The sequence below is a fragment of the Tauraco erythrolophus genome, chromosome 2, assembly GCF_009769465.1.
Source record: "Tauraco erythrolophus isolate bTauEry1 chromosome 2, bTauEry1.pri, whole genome shotgun sequence".
Lineage (NCBI taxonomy): Eukaryota > Metazoa > Chordata > Aves > Musophagiformes > Musophagidae > Tauraco > Tauraco erythrolophus.
Window position 1 is genome coordinate 36,351,806 of NC_141466.1, and position 20,000 is coordinate 36,371,805.

The 20,000-nt window shown below is 38.7% G+C and overlaps 1 protein-coding gene across 3 annotated transcripts in view; it reads left to right on the forward strand.

The window, feature by feature from the left end:
* The window catches only part of IMPG1 (interphotoreceptor matrix proteoglycan 1), a 62,820-nt gene that overhangs the window by 32,795 nt on the left and 10,025 nt on the right, over nt 1-20,000 (forward strand). For 2 of the 3 annotated variants that reach the window (XM_086608264.1, XM_086608262.1), the window contains exon 12: nt 426-966. In XM_086608264.1, coding sequence (XP_086464390.1) covers nt 426-966 — 541 coding nt within the window. The remainder of the gene's footprint in view (nt 1-425; nt 967-20,000) is intronic. The other variant, XM_086608263.1, reaches the window with a different exon arrangement.

Sequence of the window (20,000 nt, forward strand, 5' to 3'; positions counted from 1 at the left end):
AAATGTACATAAATATACAGAAAAAAGCTCTTTTATGCTAAAATACATATCTGCCTTTTATAAATGCTGTAAGGATGAATGTTGTGGTGTCATACTGCAACAGAGATACTTTTTAGAGCATTTATGGGTGAATATTACTGCTTGATTACCTTTTCCAGTTTTAATTACAAAGTATACAATGTCTCATCAGTTCAGTAGTACATCTCAATGACAGGAGAGCAATTTGTCAATTGGTGAATTGGGATGGTGAAAGTCATCTTTCTTTGACCATTTTTTAAATTACAGATAAAGTGATCAGGATCACATGCACATGCCAAACATTTTATACATCCCATGACTTCATGCTCAGTTAGCTGTTTGCAAGCTCCTTTTCATCAATGAAATTTAAACATAATACTGAAAGCTGCTTTTAAAAATCTTTTCAGGAGGACTCCATGAGTGTGGAACTCCCACTAGGTTACCCCAGCCCAGCAACAGTGGACCAAACGGGAGACGTCTTCGTCAACGAATTTACAACTGGAATCCCTGTGCTAAGTGAAGAGATCAGTGCCCCTGAAGACTTTAATAATTTTGTTTCTTCTGAGCCTGTGTTCCCTACAAAACCCTCCAGAGAACCGTTTCAGGACAAATCTCCTCCAGACACAGCATATATTGTTACTGATCACCAAAGTTTCACAGTGCCTTTCAGTGCTCTGGGTAGCACTAGCAGTCCTCCAAAACCAGAGGATTATTCCTATTTGCCTCCTCCAGCAGATGATTCTGCTAGCAATGACTTAATCACCGACGGCTATGAGTCTCCAATGGAGCAGGCTACCACACTGGCAGTTTATACCACAGGTAGCTTTACCTCACCTAATCTCCTGCAAGCCAGAGACGAGAGAAGTGAAGCTGAGAGGAAGAAAGAACTGACTGATATAACAGAGCCACCTTTCAAGGAAGCTGACCAAGATAGTCCATCTGGACAAGGTAAGGCACAAAAGATTTCTCCATAAGAGAGAGTAGGAGAGATGCAGTTGTCGTTACATATACAGTCATGTATAAGCACAGTAAGCATTCCTTTCAGTTGTGACCATCAACGGTGAAAAATTTACATTTCTGATGCCCACTTCAGGAAAATCCTAATGTACCTGACTTCAACGTTGTCAAAGGAAAAAGAAAAACAACTCAACAACAAAATCCTAAGGAGAAGGCACACTTTGTACAGAATATTATAGTAAAAATTCAAAAAGACAGAGCAAAAAGACACGTCAGAAAAAAAAAAAAAAAACAAACAACAACAAAAAGAAATCCCAGGCTAATACAGAAAATTTGGTATTTAAAATGGAAGGTAAATTACTTTGGGTTCTACAAACAGATCTGGATGATAGTAGCAAGAGTATCATGAAATAATTAATTCTAAGCAAAGAGTACCATGGCTCAGAAGATTTTACATATCTACAGATCTGATGAATGTGAAAAAACTTTCTCTTCTTCACGTTTGTTTATTCAGTTTTATCCATACTGTAGGGCGTTTTAAAGGCACCCGGAAAAATGAGAAAAAATACATAATAAATTAAAAAAGTGTACACATACATATGTCTGGGTGGAGAAGAGTCTTCATAATTAGCCTTTGAAGTGAAAAATACATAATAGACATGTTTCCCACAGTTATCAAAAAATTGTTGACCCTGCTGGTGAAAAAGGTTCAGACAAAGATAGTAGGGTTGACTTTAGTGCGCAGGCAAATTAGGCTTTCTCCTAGAACAGCAAAATGTCAGCAAGGACGCTGCTTCCATCACCTTCATCAGTGGCTTGGGAAGCCATGCTAGGCACCATGGGGAACTATGGTGTGCGGGTAACTGGATTGTGCGGGACAGCAGCCTCCACTGGCAAAGCAGCAAGAGCCACAGTTCCCGCCATTGCCCTCCGTCTGTCCCAGCTCTTGACTGCTCCCTTTCCTGCTCCCCTACCCAGCCCCACCATCTCAGCATTAGGTGAGTAAACTTTAATTTTATTTACACTTCTAAGAAGGCTGCACTAGCTGTGTAAGATGCAAGAGGTCACTGAAAATACATGGGAGGAAGTAGTTCTTGGATGAATATTCAGATGTGTTCTGTCTCAGATTTTTGACTGAGAAGCAGAGGGCAGGGAAGAACTTCATAGGAATTATCAGAATTCTCTGAAGTCCCTACGTAGTCTCTAAGCAATACTAAAAATTCTGCACAGAAGAACAAACAGAAAACAAATTCAAGGCAAAACTCCCACAATATGCATTAGCTTGCACCTCCACATTCAGTGCTTCCGGGTCCCCAAGAATGTCATCCTCAAAGCTTAGAAGTTTTCTCTGTACTGCAGGAAGTCCCCTGCTCCCATAGAAGGCTCTACTCTGTCCCTCTTCTGCCAGCTCCTGTCCTTACTCAATCCTTGGCCTTTTATCTCCCACCCTGCACTCCAAAAGCCTCTTGGAGTGAGCACGATGAACAATCCTCCCCACTTCAAGATGTTCCTCCTGACCCAGCATGCCCAGAAACAGCAAGAAAGCACATTCATCCTTGCTACTCAGCCGCATCCTGTAAGGCAAACAGGCAATGTTTGCATAATTGATCAGAAATACCCCACTGCGTGGTGATAACATCCCTCACAATGGGCCCACACAGCAGAAATGTGATGTGAGAGAGGAAAATGCCCACATAGTGTCCTGTCTATAGTATTGTTCTTTCTGGATCCAGTAAATAACAAGATCAGCATTTTAAAGAATAAATAATGTAAGAGCTGCCACTGGAGATCATACACTAATCAGCTGCAGACAGGGAAGAGCACAGCATATTCCATAGTCACGTTGCTGCACCTGGTAGTTTATGTACTGAATAAGAACTTTGTGTTCTGTAGTCTGGCCCTTAATACGTAGAGCTCCGAAGTGAAAGGCAAATACTTCATGATTTGCAGAGTGACTTAAAGATTAGAAAATAAGAATCAGTCATGAAATGTTCCTGAAAATAAAATTTATGGTGAAAAGTGTTAAATGCAACTATTTTCAAATGCCTGCTGAGAAGTCTTGTAGTGCTACTGACAAAAGCACAGCATACCTTCAAATCACAGTACAGCATACCTTTAAATAACAGTCATTATAACTGTGGAAAAGTGTTACATTTGCAGGGGAAAAAAAAATCATATGCATTTTTCATTCTATTCACTCATTTAGTAAGAGACTTGATGTCACAAAGCCTGCATAAAACCACATATCTATTTCATAATTTCCTAAATAGCTGAAAAATCTTGTAGCCCAATAGTTCTGAACGAATGAAGAGAAGAAGCGGAGAGTATTTGACTCACCAAAAATACAGCGCGGCTTATGCTGAAGAAACTGCTTCCATTCTTTTTCTTCAGATAAAAAATCGTGAATAATTTTTTATTGCAATTTATTATAGTTACTGCCTGACTGTTTTTCACTGGATAGGAGGAGGAATACAGGAGATGGACCTCTCTCTGGCTCCAGGGTTCAACCTTTCTTGATTGTTCCCCAGTGACAGTATAGGACCACAGTTCACTTGGCTCTCACACAGGCTCGAATACCTCAGGTCAAAATTGGGATTAGATTCTGTGTTTATAAATGATCCTCAGAGACAATACATTGCAGTTTAATGAGTCTCAATGTCATCAGGCAAGTATGAGGACCAAGAGAGATTTTAGGAACAATAACACAAATGGAAAGTTCACCACTTACTAAACCAGATGTCTTCAATGATTTTTTCCCGTGTAATTTGAAATTTGGTAAAAAAATACATAAAGATTTTTCTTTTTAAAACCATTGTTGCCTGTGCCTACAGAGCATGGAATTGTTTACTTAAAGAGACATGGATCCTCTGTAAGTACAGATTTGATCCTGTAAGCACCTGGTACTGACCCTTTAAACACAGCTTTAGGAAACTATTTTTTGCACATTGGGTTGGAACCTGTCAATCTGCGAAACAGAGCAAACTGTCTAGAGCTGTAAAAAAAAAATTTCCCCAAAATAAGGCCCACTGTCTTGTTCCTCCTTCTTGAACACAAGTTATGTCTAAAACAAGCACTAGAATGTAAGAATTCCATCATTATCTCTGCAACTGAGTAGCAGGAGAAAAAAAAATATCTGTTCAGTGTTCTCTAGCATTCCTCTTTCTTCTTCATATTTTCTTTGCCTCTGGAGTTAACTCATCAATGTCTCTTCTGCATGGTTAAATGTCTTCTCCCTCTCTTTGCAGTTCTCCTGTGACTCTATCTAAAACAATTTGACCTTTCAGAAAGGAAGCCACTTGTCTAACATATTAGACAGATTGTCATTTCAAAAACCAATAAAATTTCAGCAGTAAAACAAATGCAAACAAATGTATAAACAGATATAAGAGTTCATGAAGTCTGTAACAACAGTAATGATATTCTTCTACATCCTAAACAGTAAGAAGAATTTGAATTTGTTTTAAAGGTAGCTACCAACAAATTATACAATCCAGGTAAAGGGTTATCTCAAAATCCTGACCATCATGTGGGAAGTAGTGTTTCTGGAGAAGTTATTCCAGAAGCATAGGACAAAATAAATCTAGCATTAAATACTTCAGCTTTTCTGTTGTCTAACATCTCAGTCTCATCAAGCTCTCAAGAAAGACTCTGAGAGAAGATGACTCTTCAGGGTGTATCACAGGGATTTTTCTGTGAGAAAAAGTCCTAATGAGGAATAGATGGTGGTCATACCTCTGTGTGTGTAACGGATAAGAACCTCATTAATTTCCATAATTGCCCTCACGTTCACACAGCCTTGTTGTGAGTGTCCCCCTCTGATATCTTCTGCCTGCCCAACAGTTAGATCGGCTGTGCACTCCCCACTCAACAAGTATTTCTAAGCAATCTCTAGAAAAACTCAGTTTTCTGGAGGTTTGCGAATTCTTTCTGCCTCTGATTCATCCCCAGCTGTCTAAGCCCATCCGTGCTTAGCATAGCTTTTTGTTCAGCATAACCAGCATTGTTATGGAAAAGGAAACCCCATTACTTCTTGCAAGAAACACTCTGGATGATCCTGGGATTGGAATTGACCCATTCGTTGTGCCGGAAATCCTCAGCATTTTTTTCACATCGATGGTTATACAGGGTAAGAACTCCCCTGTTTCCTTGCATGCTTTTCTTGTTTTCTTATGTTTTCTTTGATCATAAACTGACAGGCTTTTATCAACATTCTCCCTCATCAGCTCTTCTCTGTACCCTTTCACTTGTCGCTTGCCGCTTCAAATGTGTGAAGAATTCCTTTCATGGAGGTGCTGCTTCAGTCTGATGCTTGGGGAGGTGAACAGGTAGGTCTAACTATGTCATTTTCTCAAGTATTATGTAAGATAGTGATTAGCCTAAAAGTTATCTGTTAACTGCAGATGAGGCTGAATGCAAAAGTTTCAGCAGTCCCATATTGGGATACGTCAGATTTAAGAAAAAGTTCGTGGTATGTTCACTGTTGTGATAAAGTTAGGAATGCACACTCAGAGTACTATAGATAGCCTGAAGAGTCCTGAAGATATTAGAGCATATGATTAGCATATGGCCAAAATTTAATGATAGCCTGCTGCTCAGCTGTCTCCATGCTGGGAACAGCAGGAAGAACCTGAATAGAAAAAAACTTGCATCACTTCTTCAAAATATACTTAAAAATGCGAAAATGAAATTACTAACCCAAGCAAAGAGGTATGAGAGAAACAGACTACTATTTATTTTCCCAATTTAACACATCACTTGTTTAAATTATTAAGCTATCCAGTCACTTCAGTTCAGTTTTACTTTAAGGTTAAGATTGGCTTCCTTCAAATAGGATTTCTTATTCATGTCCTCCCAAATAGGCAATATAAATGCACATTAACCAAAACAAGCAAAACTTTATTTTATATGCAATTGTAATTCCAATGACTCATTGAAATTACTGTGTGAAGTACAGAAAACAAATTATATTTCTGCTAAGAAAATTTGCTTATCCAGAGGCAAATCTTCTGAGCTATATGTATAATGAAAAAATATAATACCTCGTTCTCCACCTCTATAGGTAGCAGGAAGACACACCTCAGTACTCTGCCACTTGTTCACTTATAGGTTTTACTCTTAAATTTCTTCCCCAGACATGGACATATGTTGCTACCTCATTGTTTCCACATGTGCACACCTGCACCAGATGCTCGTATTCTGCACACAAACTTGGGGTTTCTCTCTCACACAGTCACTACTGTTTGTTGCTACTCAACTCCATTGCTCCTACAGCTAATTCTCACGCACCTCACATGCGCCCTTTTACGCTCTCAAAGCTAGCCATCCTTCAGTACCTCTGTTTCCTAAATTCTATCAATTCTCCTATAACTAGCATACCCCTAATGACTGTCACCTTCCATGTTCAATGCTATTTCACTCCAAACTAATCATCTCCCTCCCTCCAAATTCACCATAACACTGCTGACTTAAAATCATCCCACTAGTCAAAACTCAAGCTTTTCATTGGTTGCAGGTAGCCTTCCACTATGAGTGAGACGTAACATATGTGATGCATATGGCTTTCATACATTTCAGTCTCAGGTCCCATATTGTGTTAAAACCAAACCTTTCTGCCTGTGAGCAGAGACAAGGTCTAAAGCAGAAAAAATGGGAAGTTCTTTTGCCTGCTGCCAAGAGCAGCCACAAAGGCCATAGAGATTCAAAACAGAAGGGAAGGAGTATCTGCCATATGATAACACTGGAAACCTGACAAGCCTACAACCCACCCATAATTCTTCTCCATCTTTGTCACTGTGCATGAAGGAGCTCCCTCCAGGAGGGATATGTAGCTGTTGCTGCATGTGGTCTAACTGCACTTTGGTCCAAAAAGTGAATTTTCTTTAGAAGTAAAGGGCTAAAAACTTTTTTGAGGGAGTTTACAGTCTTCAGACATGATTACAGTAGTTCTAATCATTTAATGAAAAAATAAATATAAAAAGGCAGAAATGAGCTCCAAATTTACAGTCTGTATCACAAAAAACTTTAATATATTAATGCCCTGAACAAAATTATTTAAAAAGCTGTGACCATTGCAGTAGTAAAATAAGAAAAATATTTTAAAATCAATAATACAGATTTTTGAACTGAAGGTGTAAGGTTACCCTTTGCCAGGCCATAATTGAATGAAACTAACGAAGTTTACATATCATGTTGTCCAGCTGGAACAAATATCAGGTAAAGTGGAGCTGCTGAGACTCACATGCCCTAAATAATTAATTTCCTTCACTCATTAAAAATCCTTGGTCTTGCTAGAAATGCTAGCTCTGACAAATAGTGTGTTATGATCAAGTAGTACTCAAATTTCGATTTTCTAAAATTATTACAGTCCTCTTTTTGGAGAGTTGAGTATCCTTTCAGCATAAGAAGATCCATCTCACCTCAGCCTGGAATTTTTAATGGTCAATTCCTTATTAGGAGATAAATCATGCCACCTGCATTAGACTATTGTAGGCAAGTTGCAACTTGGGTTCTCTGAATCACATTTCTGGATGGAGTTTTATATTTCTATCTACAGAGAGGGCTTGGCCTTCCAACTTTGATTCTCTTGTCCATACCTGAGATGCCTCATACAGATGACACTGATGCTAATACAAATTTAGGCTGCTTGTTCTTCAGTTTGAAAGATGCCATAGTATTTAAAACTAACAAACAAAAATACATAAAAATCTTAAATGGAGGCAAATTTGCAATAATGTTTATAGTAAATTTAATGGAGTTAGTGTTTGTGTTTGTGAAAATCTAGAATGTGCAACACTCCTGCGAGGATAGATCTCATATCTTTTCACATTCCAATTTGAAAAAAAGAAAGAAAGAAAAAAAAAAGTTCAGACTTCTGGTCGAAGATTACATGACTTGACTTGTTTTTCCAACAAGTTCTTAGAGTTGCTTTGTCAGTGCAACTTTATAGAAAGGTATGTAGAGGAAAGGACTAAACACAATTTCAAACAATGATACCCAGGTGCAAATTAAAAGGCAGCAGAAGTTTAACTTTCATTCTGCAGAGTGGTAAAATCATTACATGCCTCAGTAAGAACATGATTAAACCAAGCCCAGATGTAAAAGAATTCATTTCTTGTTCATTTTATTGCATTTACATGTTTAGGTTTCTTTTTCATTCTTCCCCAGTTGGTGAATTTTTTTTTAATTAAATATTGTAGAATACAATACTTGTAGAATAGTAGTGCCAATAACAGATAACTGAGTTTACAGTCAAAATTTTATATATGGCCAAACATTCCTTTAATAACTGTCTTTATTGCCATGCAATTTGGAATGTTGGGCTTTCAAGCAGAGTGGGAGGAGAGTATTGTTGGCATAACAAAACCTTTCAGAGGTTGACTAAGAAAACAAAAGTATTAATGAGTGACATCTTTATACTCGAATGAATGAGGATTTCAATTCCTAAGCTCTACCTTTCCATAAAAGTTGCCATTGTTTTGATTTACCTTTCTAGAGATCAGAAGGAATGACATTGGAAAAATATTGCAGGAGTAATATATGTCTGTCCTTTTCCTTAAATATGTATGTAGCCTAGAGCAGTGGCTGAAGACTGGGCTAAACTTGTCTTAGATCATTAAGATAAGCCCAAAGTTCCATTCTCATCCCTATTAAATAGCTTATTCCCCCTTTCAGAATTATAGAAGTCAAAATTATGCTGAACAATTCTCAAAGAACTTCACAATATGCATACATGATATTTCAAAGCTCCAATAAAGGAAAAAATAGCGTGGCTTGCGAAGAACGCATGCCTGAAAGCATCCAGACAGACAACTTTGCTGGTGATACGTGGCAGGACAGAAGAGAACACACTCAGCATCAGCTGCAGTCACAAAAAAATAATAATTTCTTCCCCCTTTGCTGGGAAGAGCTGATGAGAAAGTATCAGTTTCTCTTTGTTCAGGCACATCTATTGCCATCCAGTTTTTTCCCCTCTTATTGACAAGTTCTTTTTAAGCTATTGTAAGGTCAGTATTAGTTATACTTAGTATTTCTTTCATGTGGACATAGAAGTGTAGTTTACAGAAGGCTAACTAGTTATCTGTAATTTGTTTACCCATTATATCTGTAAGTTCTATGAGCAGTGACTCTTTCATTTTGTTACAGTAAAAACAAAAATGTTTTGTCTTTGTCTTATCTGTGCTACTCAAAAACAGTTAAGAAAAGTTAAACGAAATCCATCTACCTTAATCCAAACATTTTACCCAAGAACAATAACGAATATTTATTTCAATGCCATTTTTTGAGAAATTTGCATATGTCTTAAGACTTCTGTTATATGAAGGTCTCTTTGGGGATTCCAAAGCAACCTTACAGCTAAAGGCTGTATGGATTTATTTTACTGTGCTATGTAGGTATTGCTGGTTTTAACATTTAAACTGCCTCCTCCCTGACAGCAGTGCTCTGGCTGTTATGAGCTGCTTAGACTCAGAATCCGACCATTATGGGTGGATTTAATAAGCCGAGTCAGTGCTAAGGCATCTGGTCCAAAATCAGACCAATATCACTAAAACTGGAATGTATTCTCACAATCAAAATAGTGAGAAAACAGCGGAATCTTCCTAGTTAAATATCTCCTCCTTCGCTCTCTCACAGAGTCACTTGTTCCATTTCAAAACTATGAGAAAAACCAGGTTACTTACATCCAAGGCACATAGTTTAGAAGGATAAAATGCTCCTTATTCTGAGCTTTCATTCCATCAATTCCGTTGTTTTCACATATAAGTGACTGTATTGTATGGGGAAAAAAAAGTGTATTCAGTGTTTCCATTTTTCTTTGCAAGTCTTAAAGTGCTCATCTGACAACAAGATTTTAAGAGAGTCATGGGTTTCAACTTTCTAATTTCATGTTTCTCTTTTCTGTTTTTAGGTCCTGGGGTCAGTCAACACATTACTTGAATTTGTGTCATGTGACTTCTATTTTGTTTTTACCAGTTTGCAAACTAATAAACTTCAATACCACAAAACTGTCTGGTGCTTCCATGACTTACAAAAACTTGCTCTTTTTTTTTCTATCGTACAATAGAGAAGGTGAGCAGGAATTTGGACGGTACTTTTAATTCTGAAGGACACGTATTGTAACCTGTCGGATTTTGTTTCTAATAATTCTAAAGTAAAATAAATTAAAAACAGTATTCCAGATTCTCCATTTGGGGAGCTCCAAAATTGTTACAGTGGCATGCAGGAGTATCTGCAACATCTAGATTTCTTTATGTTTCTAGGTCTTTGTAAAGCTTTAGGTTATTCTCACATAGACATTTTTATTTTACACTCATGAAATAATTTTTCCAAATTAATTATAGACCAGTAAACAAGAATAAGAACTTTTAATCCTCCTGAAGCTATGGTTTTAAGCAAGATATTTCTTATTCAGCTTTGATTTCATTCCTTTGTAGAAGTCTATTCATATTTACAGATTCACTGCTTCTCAGTTTTGCCTCTCTATTTAATTCATCAATGTGAATATCAATCAAGTCCAGGTTTCTCAACTTAGCACGATATCTAAGTAAGGTATATTGGGGCTTGGAACTAGACAATCTTTAAGGTCCACTTCCAACCCAAACCATTCTGTGATTCTATGATTCTATGATATTTTAATATGATTTTACTATAGTAAAAGCTTACAATAAATAACAGTCACAGCAGCTTCTGCCATTTTAAAAATGTTTTCATTGTAAATGTACTTACTAATTCCCCCACTTCACAAAAGTATTCTAATCTCAGTTGAACCATTTCTTTATCAAGGACCTTAATCAAAAAAACAACTTTTAGAGCGCTTGAGAACTAGAATGTCATTTTATTTGGCAATCTCAGTAGCAGATGAGGCAAAGGTTCTGTAAATGGTACAAGTGACTTGTCATGTTGTGGAAATAACCTACCACTGACTTATTGTCCATACAAGGTAATCTAATTATACACCTGTCTGTATAGTATTCTTATAAAACACAGAAATATTGACTCAACATCCAACTTTAAAATCCCTTAATTAGTGTGAACAGTTAACTGCCTAAAGCAATTAATATGGAAATACGAACATTTCTTCTGCTGTAGTCGGAAGAACGATGAAGCAAATGGATGTTTCTACATCATTTCCGAGTCTTAACTAAGAGAGGCAGAACTGTCACCGCAACCAGGTGCAGCACCTCTTGAAGCGAGTGGACAGATTGTAGCGGGATGATAGTTCAGACTCAGGTTGAACAGATTCACTGCTCTCCAGTCTCTTCTCTGCAGATACTTCCATTGCATAGTTTCCGTGCAGAATGAAGTCAAACATTGCTACTCAGAGATTTGTGGAAGATTTAAACACCAGCTATTCCTGTGTTGTTCAAAGTACTTACGTGTTTCTGAAACATTTAACCCTTTAGAACTCCTGAAATATGAGAATGCCAAAGACGGTCGTTAAAATTTAAGTCAAGTCTCTCAGTACATGAATTTGACACAGGTCTATAAAGTAAACTTGCCCAATTAATTGTATATCTATTAGATTTCCACCTGTTGTACTTAAATGACTACTTTGAAGCTGAAAAAGTTTTTTAAAAATCATATATTAAATGTATTATTTATTGCATTATCTCAAAGCTTTAAAGAGAAGGGCTGATTCAAAAAACATGAAAAAAAGCTTTAATAAGAAAACTATTACCAGATAGCTATTGAATTAAATAAAGTCCTTAATGAGTCTGAAAATGGCAAGCAGAATTACTATTTTTCAGTGATGCATTGGCCAATGCATGTTAAAATGATAACCAAAGGAAAAATGAATTTGTACAAGCACAAGAAACTATTTCAGAGGACTCTTACAGGCACAGTGACCAAACACATGAAACTGCTAAATGCATATGTGACTCCCTTTTGCTACTGACTGACTTCCATGAAGACCAAGGGAGCTTGCATATCCTAAGCAGAGATAGATCGATGAAATATTAATCCTCAGGCATTCCATAAAGGGAATTATTTCTCTGTATGGAAGTAAAAGTAGTCAGGGCTTGGCCTTGTTCTTAATGATTTACTCTAAATCTTTATGCATCTTTGAAGAACAAGTAAAGAATTCTGCGTTTTTAAGCTGTTTCTTGAATCTTTGCAGAAGTGTAAGATGATACTATTGACATCCGAGAAAAGGAATCATGGTAAAGAACCCCAAAATGGGATGAGAGCCATGTCATAACTCTGTTTGGGAGCAAACATGCCTCAGATCGAACACAGTCTGTTGCCCTGGTCAAATCACTCAGCTAAGCATGAAAGTCAGTAAAAGACGGTTGTCCAGATTGTCCAGTTGTAACCAAATAGATGGTGTGTGGAACCCAACCAAAGAGGCACTCTTGGAAGATTCTTTCATAAAGAACATACATGAGATTAGTAAACTATAGTTGCTCAGCTTTTCAGGTCTTGATTTTGCAAATTTTATGTTATCTTCTTAGTTTTCAGAGGGTAAGGCAGAACTAAATTGTTCCGAGAATCATGAGAAATTGTTATTATTACTAAGTAGTATTTTACTGGCATGCAAGATACTCCTTTTGTGACATCATGTCAGAATGACATTTATTTGCATCCTTCATAGTGAGAACATGACAACGAAGCACAGCTGCAGGGTTTTAAAATTTTCAGAATGAACTGAAGGCTTCTTAAATAAGCTACACAGAGCACTGCATGGTAATGAGGCTAGAGCTGCTGCTATCAGGCTGCTCTGTGAAAAATTAAACTACTGAAAAAGTTTCAGTCAGGATGCTAAAGAGTCAAGACGTACAAGAATTTTTAGGACTGGAGATGGCAAAGAGATGGGGTTTGCTCCCAGTGAAATGAGGTTCACCAAAGTCAAAGTGGAGAAGTTCTGTTGGTTACTTATGCTGGACACTGGACCTGCCTTCTGAGCAGTTCAGACAGATAGACAGAATGACAGGCATAGATCATTCTGGCTCTTCTGGCTTGGCCTTACAGTTAAAAAGGCAAACAATCAGCAATTATGTGCTGCAAGACATTTGTTGTGACACGTTAGGTTAATGATCCTCTTCCCTTAATTCTCTTAATCCTCATCTTACTTGTGCCCTAGTTAAAATGAAAGACTTCCAACACAAATTCGGCACTTTATCGATTTGCTTGCATACAACTGTCCTGCATCCAGGGATTTTTTGGCATTTCAAGGACCAACAAAATATGTAAGTTTGAATCCAGCTACTTGCTGTACCAGTCCATCTGGTATTTATATCAGCAGAGCTGCCCATAAGGAGATTCTCAGCCTCTATTATGAACCAGTTTCTTAAGTGCACACTTCTTCCTTCATTAGTGACTTTCTTCAGCCAGCGTCTGTACAAATACATACATATACATTGTAATACTGTAACTTTCATAGGCACAACAATACCTGTCAGTGGACTTGGAAAATTTGTTCATTGCTGACAGGAAAAGTCAGTGCTTATTAAGCTCATGAATGAAATGAAATGTCAGGCCCTCTTAATGTATAACCTTCTGGGCCTGCTGATTAATGGCAAACCCACTAGAAAAATTTTTCATGACAATTTGACCTTTGCCAAACAAGAATTCCTTATTCCTGGTCAATTAGGAGGGTTTTCCTCACTTTAAAAAGTATAAGAGGACAAACTAATTAGATACCTAAAATAAAGCTGTTGAAATGGCAGTTGATTTTTTCTGATCAGTCAAACCTATGTATTTTATTCCCCCAGTTGGGAATAAATCTCTGCATGCAACACTCTTTTTAAAAAGTTTTGATATAGCAAAGCACCCAGGAAATTGTCTTTTAATTTAGTGTTTTACACATCTTTGCCAACAGCAGTTTAATTTTAGATATAAAACTCTCCTCAGTACAAGATTGTCCTGCCTTGTCCATGTAATACAAAAAAACATCTGGAGAGTTCAGTGAACATCTTTCTGGGAGGGTAAGTGATGGCTGAGAGTTAGAGTTGAGTTTTTTATTCCTGACAGCAACTTTCAATTCCATGCTATTGTTTAACCTTCAATATGGTTACTCTGGGGATATATTTGAATTCAGGATCTTATTTTGTGCTCTCTGTGGGTTCCCTACAGCTGAATGATAGTGTTGTAGACTGAATTGTATGCTGAAATGAAATGTGATGAGCTAAGAATGTCTAAATCTTCAGTGTTCCTACTTTTATAAGTTTCATGAAATAATTGCCTGTGATTTTTCTAGCCTTCTGCTGTAAAAAACTCATCTACAAGGCAAACTGGGTGAAGCATTACAAACAATTGTTTTATGATGAACCAGTTCAAATGTGTTTTGTGTTCCAGTTTAAAATTATATATACATATACATTCACATAGAGAATCACAAAATAGTTTGTGTTGCAAGGGACCTTTAAAGGCCATCTAGTCCAACCCCCTGCAATGAGCAGTGACATCTTCAGCTAGATCAAGTACCTCAGAGCTCAGTCCAACCTGGCCTTGAATGTTTCCAGAGATGAGGCTTCTACAACCTTTCTGGGCAACCACTCTCATAAAATTTTCTTCCTTTATAGCTAGTCTGAAAACCAATATATATTGGTTTTATATATAAAGGCAATATTTCAAATGCAAAGGTGCTTTTTTCATTCCAAATGTCTAGATCTTCTCTGTTTCATCCATAGTTTTTAACTCCTCAGGATTGACTGTTATCAAAGTGTCATGTAGACAGTGAAAAAGCTTGGCAAAACCAGTTGCAAATCATTTTATTGCTGATTCCAACATGTCGCTTGTGTAGGCATGTCTTGCAGCAGTAACGTGACAAACGTTAGACAGAGTGCAACCAACAGAACCCCTGGGTTCAGGACTAGTGGTCTACTTCAGTAAGGACTCAGCAGCCTTTTAGCTGAGCCTGCTCGCTTTCTCATTGCCAGGGGCCAACATCACCTCTGTGATCAGTCACTATCTCAGCTGGAGAGACAGTGACTGGTAAGAATTGGGAGCTTATGGAAACAGGTGATACGTGCACAGAGGTCATCTCGGTATGTCCTCAAGGCCTTTTAAGTTACTTTGCTTGTAATAAGAGGATGCCAGAAGACCATAGTCTATGCATAGACTACATACACACACACATGTATACACAGCTATATGCCAAATATGCAATATGTATATAGTTATTCTGCCTCAAACTTGCAGGAATTTCAAAGCTGTTTGTGTACGTCTTTCTCCTGCAGTTACCTCGTTCTAAAACATAATCTGCCTAACAAGTACCATCATGATCATATGCTCAAGTGTATGTTGTCATGCTGAGAGAAGGTTGCTCTGTGGAGTGGCAGGTTCATCCCATCAGTAGATCATCCTGCATTAATGCCTCAAGCACTAATGCTAAGAAATCTGTTCTGAGTTCCCTTAGCTAATAAGTGACTCTCACTCCTTATCAGCGTAACAAGTGACAGCAAGAGCTTTGTAAACAGAGAACATCAGTAGGCTTTGCTTTTCTAATCTGTTCGAATCCTTGATTACACAAGGAACACGAGGACATGACAAGAGAAAAGCATCTCAAGTTCTCAATAAAGTATTAGGGCATCAAGCTGTGGTGCAGCATTTGGTGCTACATGCAGGATGCACAACCCTGGGTTCCATGCAGCACTTTGCTATTCTTTTTTGGCTACTCTCTAGGACTAGAGGGGCTAGGAGTGTAGCCCTTCTATTATACTGTCAGCAGTGCAAATTACCTGTCACAACAAATAAAAGGAGACTGCACGACTGTGCTAGTTTAAATAGGAAATTGCTGCACTCAGTTTGTCGTCCTGTTGTGCTTCCAGATCACCACAGCCTGGCCTTGCAGTAAAGGAGAATGCAGCACTTGCTCTTTTTCTGCATCCCATCCAACACAGATGTTTCATATTAGCAGTGTACTTCAGAGTCTTTTCAGAAGACTCTTTTCAGTCTTCAGAATCAACGGTACTCTAACTTGACTTGTTATTCTGTACACTTCAGTCATGAACAGCCACTGGGGACGTGGGAGGAGAATGGGAGGAGCTCATCATGTGAAAAATAAGGAACTATTTTATAATCTGACAAACGTTTTCCCCTAAGTGCCATACGCCTGGGAATTCCTGATCGTCAGGGCAAGTCTAAATATCCTGATCTCACTCGCTCAGGTTTCACATTTCCATTGATTTCGATGAGCTCACTGCTGATAAATATGGCATTAGAACTCAACCCTAAATATCAAACCCAAAGTAGGTGAAATACAGTCTCTTATCAAGTGGAAATTTTTGTCATTTAACTCATTCTGGTTTTCAAATATTCTGCTAGTTAAGATGAAGCACTTGAGGGAAAATGTTTTCATGCATGCAGATAAAAGCAACAAATTAACTATAAAAACTTGCCCTGTCCAATATAGGAAGGAGATACTAAATATTGACAGAGATGAGTAATCTTCAATAACTTATCATCAGCCAGCTAGCGTTAAGGGCAAAATATGAACCCCTCCGGTGGCATGCCCCTGCTTTGCAGTTGCATCCCCTAAAACCTGGTCTCTGGAAAACCTTGGCAGCACCCAACTCCTCCTGAATAGTTCCAATGTGCCAAAGTATAACAAAATGTTTGTCCATCATCAACAGCTGTCCAGGTCAGTTTGGGAACAGTTTGGAGGAAGCATCTTTGATGACTGCTGTACTTTCAGCTGCAAGATAACAGAGGAAGCGTGCAAGAACATGTAACAGTAGCTAATAACATGTTCTTTGAAAGAGGGGAAGCATCTTGCAGGCAGTTGCCTTACAAACTTGCAATATTTTGTGCATCCAGAAAGCAGAAAATGTGGAAGGTGTCCTTTCCCTGATTATCCCTGTCAGAGTAGTCCACATCTTGTTTCTAGAATGCTTTTTCATGTGTAGCTATGAGAACATGCACTGCTGCTGTGATAAACTCTGCTCTAGCAAGAATTTGCCCGATTTTCCTCAGCACCTTGCTGCAATACGATGTTAGCATCTGTTACTCAATACCTGTTAAAAACAGCCTTAAAATACGCTGTGCTTTCAGATGGGCTTATTTGTGATGAAGTAACATTTGCACTACTTACTGATGTGGTGGTGACTGCATAAATAGAGGCAAAAGCAGTAAAGACCCTTCCAGGTTGCTTTATCTGAAGAGCTCTGCTTCGGAAAGTATCCAGGTTATTTTTGGAAAGTGTTTCTAGAAGTTCACTTCCCTATAGAATAGACAAAAATACTTTAGTTCTTCCCTTAGCCAAGGCACACAAAACGCTTGTACCAAATGGAAAACCTTAGAATGGAGAGTGGGAGAAGGAACACTACAGTAACACCCTGTTACTGATATTCCAGAGTAAAACTCACTGACCCTTCACCAGAGCCAGAACCACACTGCCCTGCTAGTAGTGTCAAACTACGGCACAACGGAAAGCGTTTCCCTTTTTCAAAAAACTTCAATAGTCCTTGTCACTCTAATACTTGAGCACCTCAGAGAAATCAGTGAACCTCACTAATGCTACATGAAGCTGAAGAGACAAATTTAGATAACAGAAACTATGCAAGAGAAAAATCAGGCATCTTACATAAACTTGTTGTGTATGTTCTGAAGTCAACAGAAAGATACAGGCACTTCAAAAGATCCAGCATATGTTTGGATGATTTTCTTCATGAGAAATAAATGTCTCTCTATTGACTAAAAAGAGAACAAAGATGACTGACTTAAAGGATGCATCTCACTTTAAAATGCCTTCTAGAACTGAGATCAATACCACGCAAAGGTATGTTCTTAAGACTCCTGAGGAGTTCAAAGAAGAACCAAAAAGTAAATCTAGCTCTCTCACAACCTGCTCCAATAGTTTAACCACTGGACAGTCTATTATGTGTTTTACTTATTTTATTACCATTCCTAAAATCATAGAATAGTTTGGGTTGGAAGGGACTTTTAAAAGTCGTCTAGTACAGCCCCTCTGCAGTGAGCAGGGACATTTTCAGCTAGAGCAGATTGCCTAGAGCCTCGTCCAACCTGGCCTTGAATGTTTCCAGGAATGGGGCTTCTACAGCCTCTCTGGGCAACTTGTTTCAGTGTTTCACCACCCTCATAATAAAAAACTTCTTCCTTATGTCCAGTCTAAGTCTACCCTCTTTCAATTTAAAACCATTACCCCTTGGCCTATTGCTACATGCCCTACTAAAAAGTCTGTCCCTATCTTTCTTATAGGCCCCCTTCAAGTACTGGAAGGCTGCTAGAAGATCTCCCCAGAGCCTTCTCTTCTCCAGGCTGAACAATACCAACCCTTTCAGCCTGTCTTCATAGAAGAGGTGCTCCAGCCCTCAGATCATTTTTATGGCCCTCCTCTGGACCTGAACCAACAGGTCCATGTCCTTCTTAAGTCGTGGGCCCCAGAGCTGAATGCAGTACTCCAAGTCGGGTCTCAAGAGAGCAGAGGGGCAGAATCACCTCCTTCGACCTGCTGGCCACGTTTCTTTTGATGCAGCCCAGGATATGGTTGGCTTTCTGAGCTGTGAGCGCACATTGCTAGATCATGTCCAGTTTTTCATTAACCAACACCCCCAAGCCCTTCTCCTCAGGGCTGCTCTCAATCGCTTCATCCTCCAGACTGTGTTGATACCAGGGGCTGCCCCGACCCATGTGCAGGACCTTGCATATGGCCTTATTGAACCTCATGAGGTTCACATGGGCCCTCTTCTCAAGACTGTCCAGGTCCCTCTGGATGGCAAAGTATCTATTGATACTATTACTTGTTTATATATATTCATTTCATATCTATTTATATATTATATTTTCTTATATTATTAACTTATTTTATTTTATTACCATGTGTTTTATTTATCTTTTTACACTACTATCAGTGAATCACAACATGTATACTGCAACATAGACAATGAAACAAATGATAAAGGGGAAAAAAATGTGTACGTAGTATCTCTTAACATAAGTTTATGCAAAGCAGTAACCAGATGGGAGAAAATTCTTTTCAAGCACCTAATTATTGTAAAACCACATACCGTGCCTTAGAACAGTTCTTTGCTGTTTTAAGAAGTGTGGTCGGCTTAGCAGAATGGGCCTATATATGGCTATATAGAAAATAATCCACATTAGACCAAGGTGTTGTATCTGCAGAGAGGAAGCAAAGAGCTAGTACGTGCTGTTAAATTAACAGGAAAATAGACAGCTATCTCAAAATAAGCTTTTCTTTGTTGAAAATGTACATTTGTTCATAAAAACAGCAATACAATAAGCAGAAGATTGGACTTCATGCATAGAATCGTAGTATCATAGAACGGCATAGTCTGGAAGGGACCTTAGAGATCATCTAATCCAACCTCCCTGTCATGGGCAGGGACGCCTCTCAGCTAGATCAGGCTACTCAAGGCTCTGTCCAACTTGGCCTTGAACACCTCCAGAGAGGGGGCATCCACAACTTCTCTGGGCAATCTATTCCAAAGTCTTACCACCCTCATACTGAAGAATTTCTTCCTAAAATCTAATCTAAATCTGTTCTCCTTCAACTTAAACCCATTTCCCCTTGTCCTCTCAGTGGACACTCTTGTAAAAAGTCCCTCCCCAGCCTTCCTGTAGGTTCCTTCAGGTATTGGAAGGCAGCTATTAGGTCCCTGCAAAGTCTTCTCTTTTCAAGGCTGAACAATCCCAGCTCCTGCAACCTGTCCTCGTATCAGAGATTCTCCAGCCCCTGGATCATCTTTGTGGCCCTCCTCTGAACACGCTCCAACGGACTGTCGTGGGTTAGGTTGAATCCCACACACAGCCGGTCACTCCCCCTCCCCTACCCCCACAAATGAGGGAGAGAATTAAAGAAGAAACGGGAAACCCGTGGGTTGAGATAAGAATGATTTAATACAGATGATTTAAAACACACGGTAGATGCTCACCACCCCCTCGTATGCGAAGCCCGTCTCGTCCCAAAGCTGCAATCCCGGACGAACGCGAGGCCCCGAAATAGAGAGGGGCAGAGAGAGAGAGAGAGAAAAAGAAAAGAAAACAGCAGAGCAACAGCGCAGCAAGCGCAAAAGAGCAAAAGCGCAAAAGAGCCAAAGCGCAAAAGC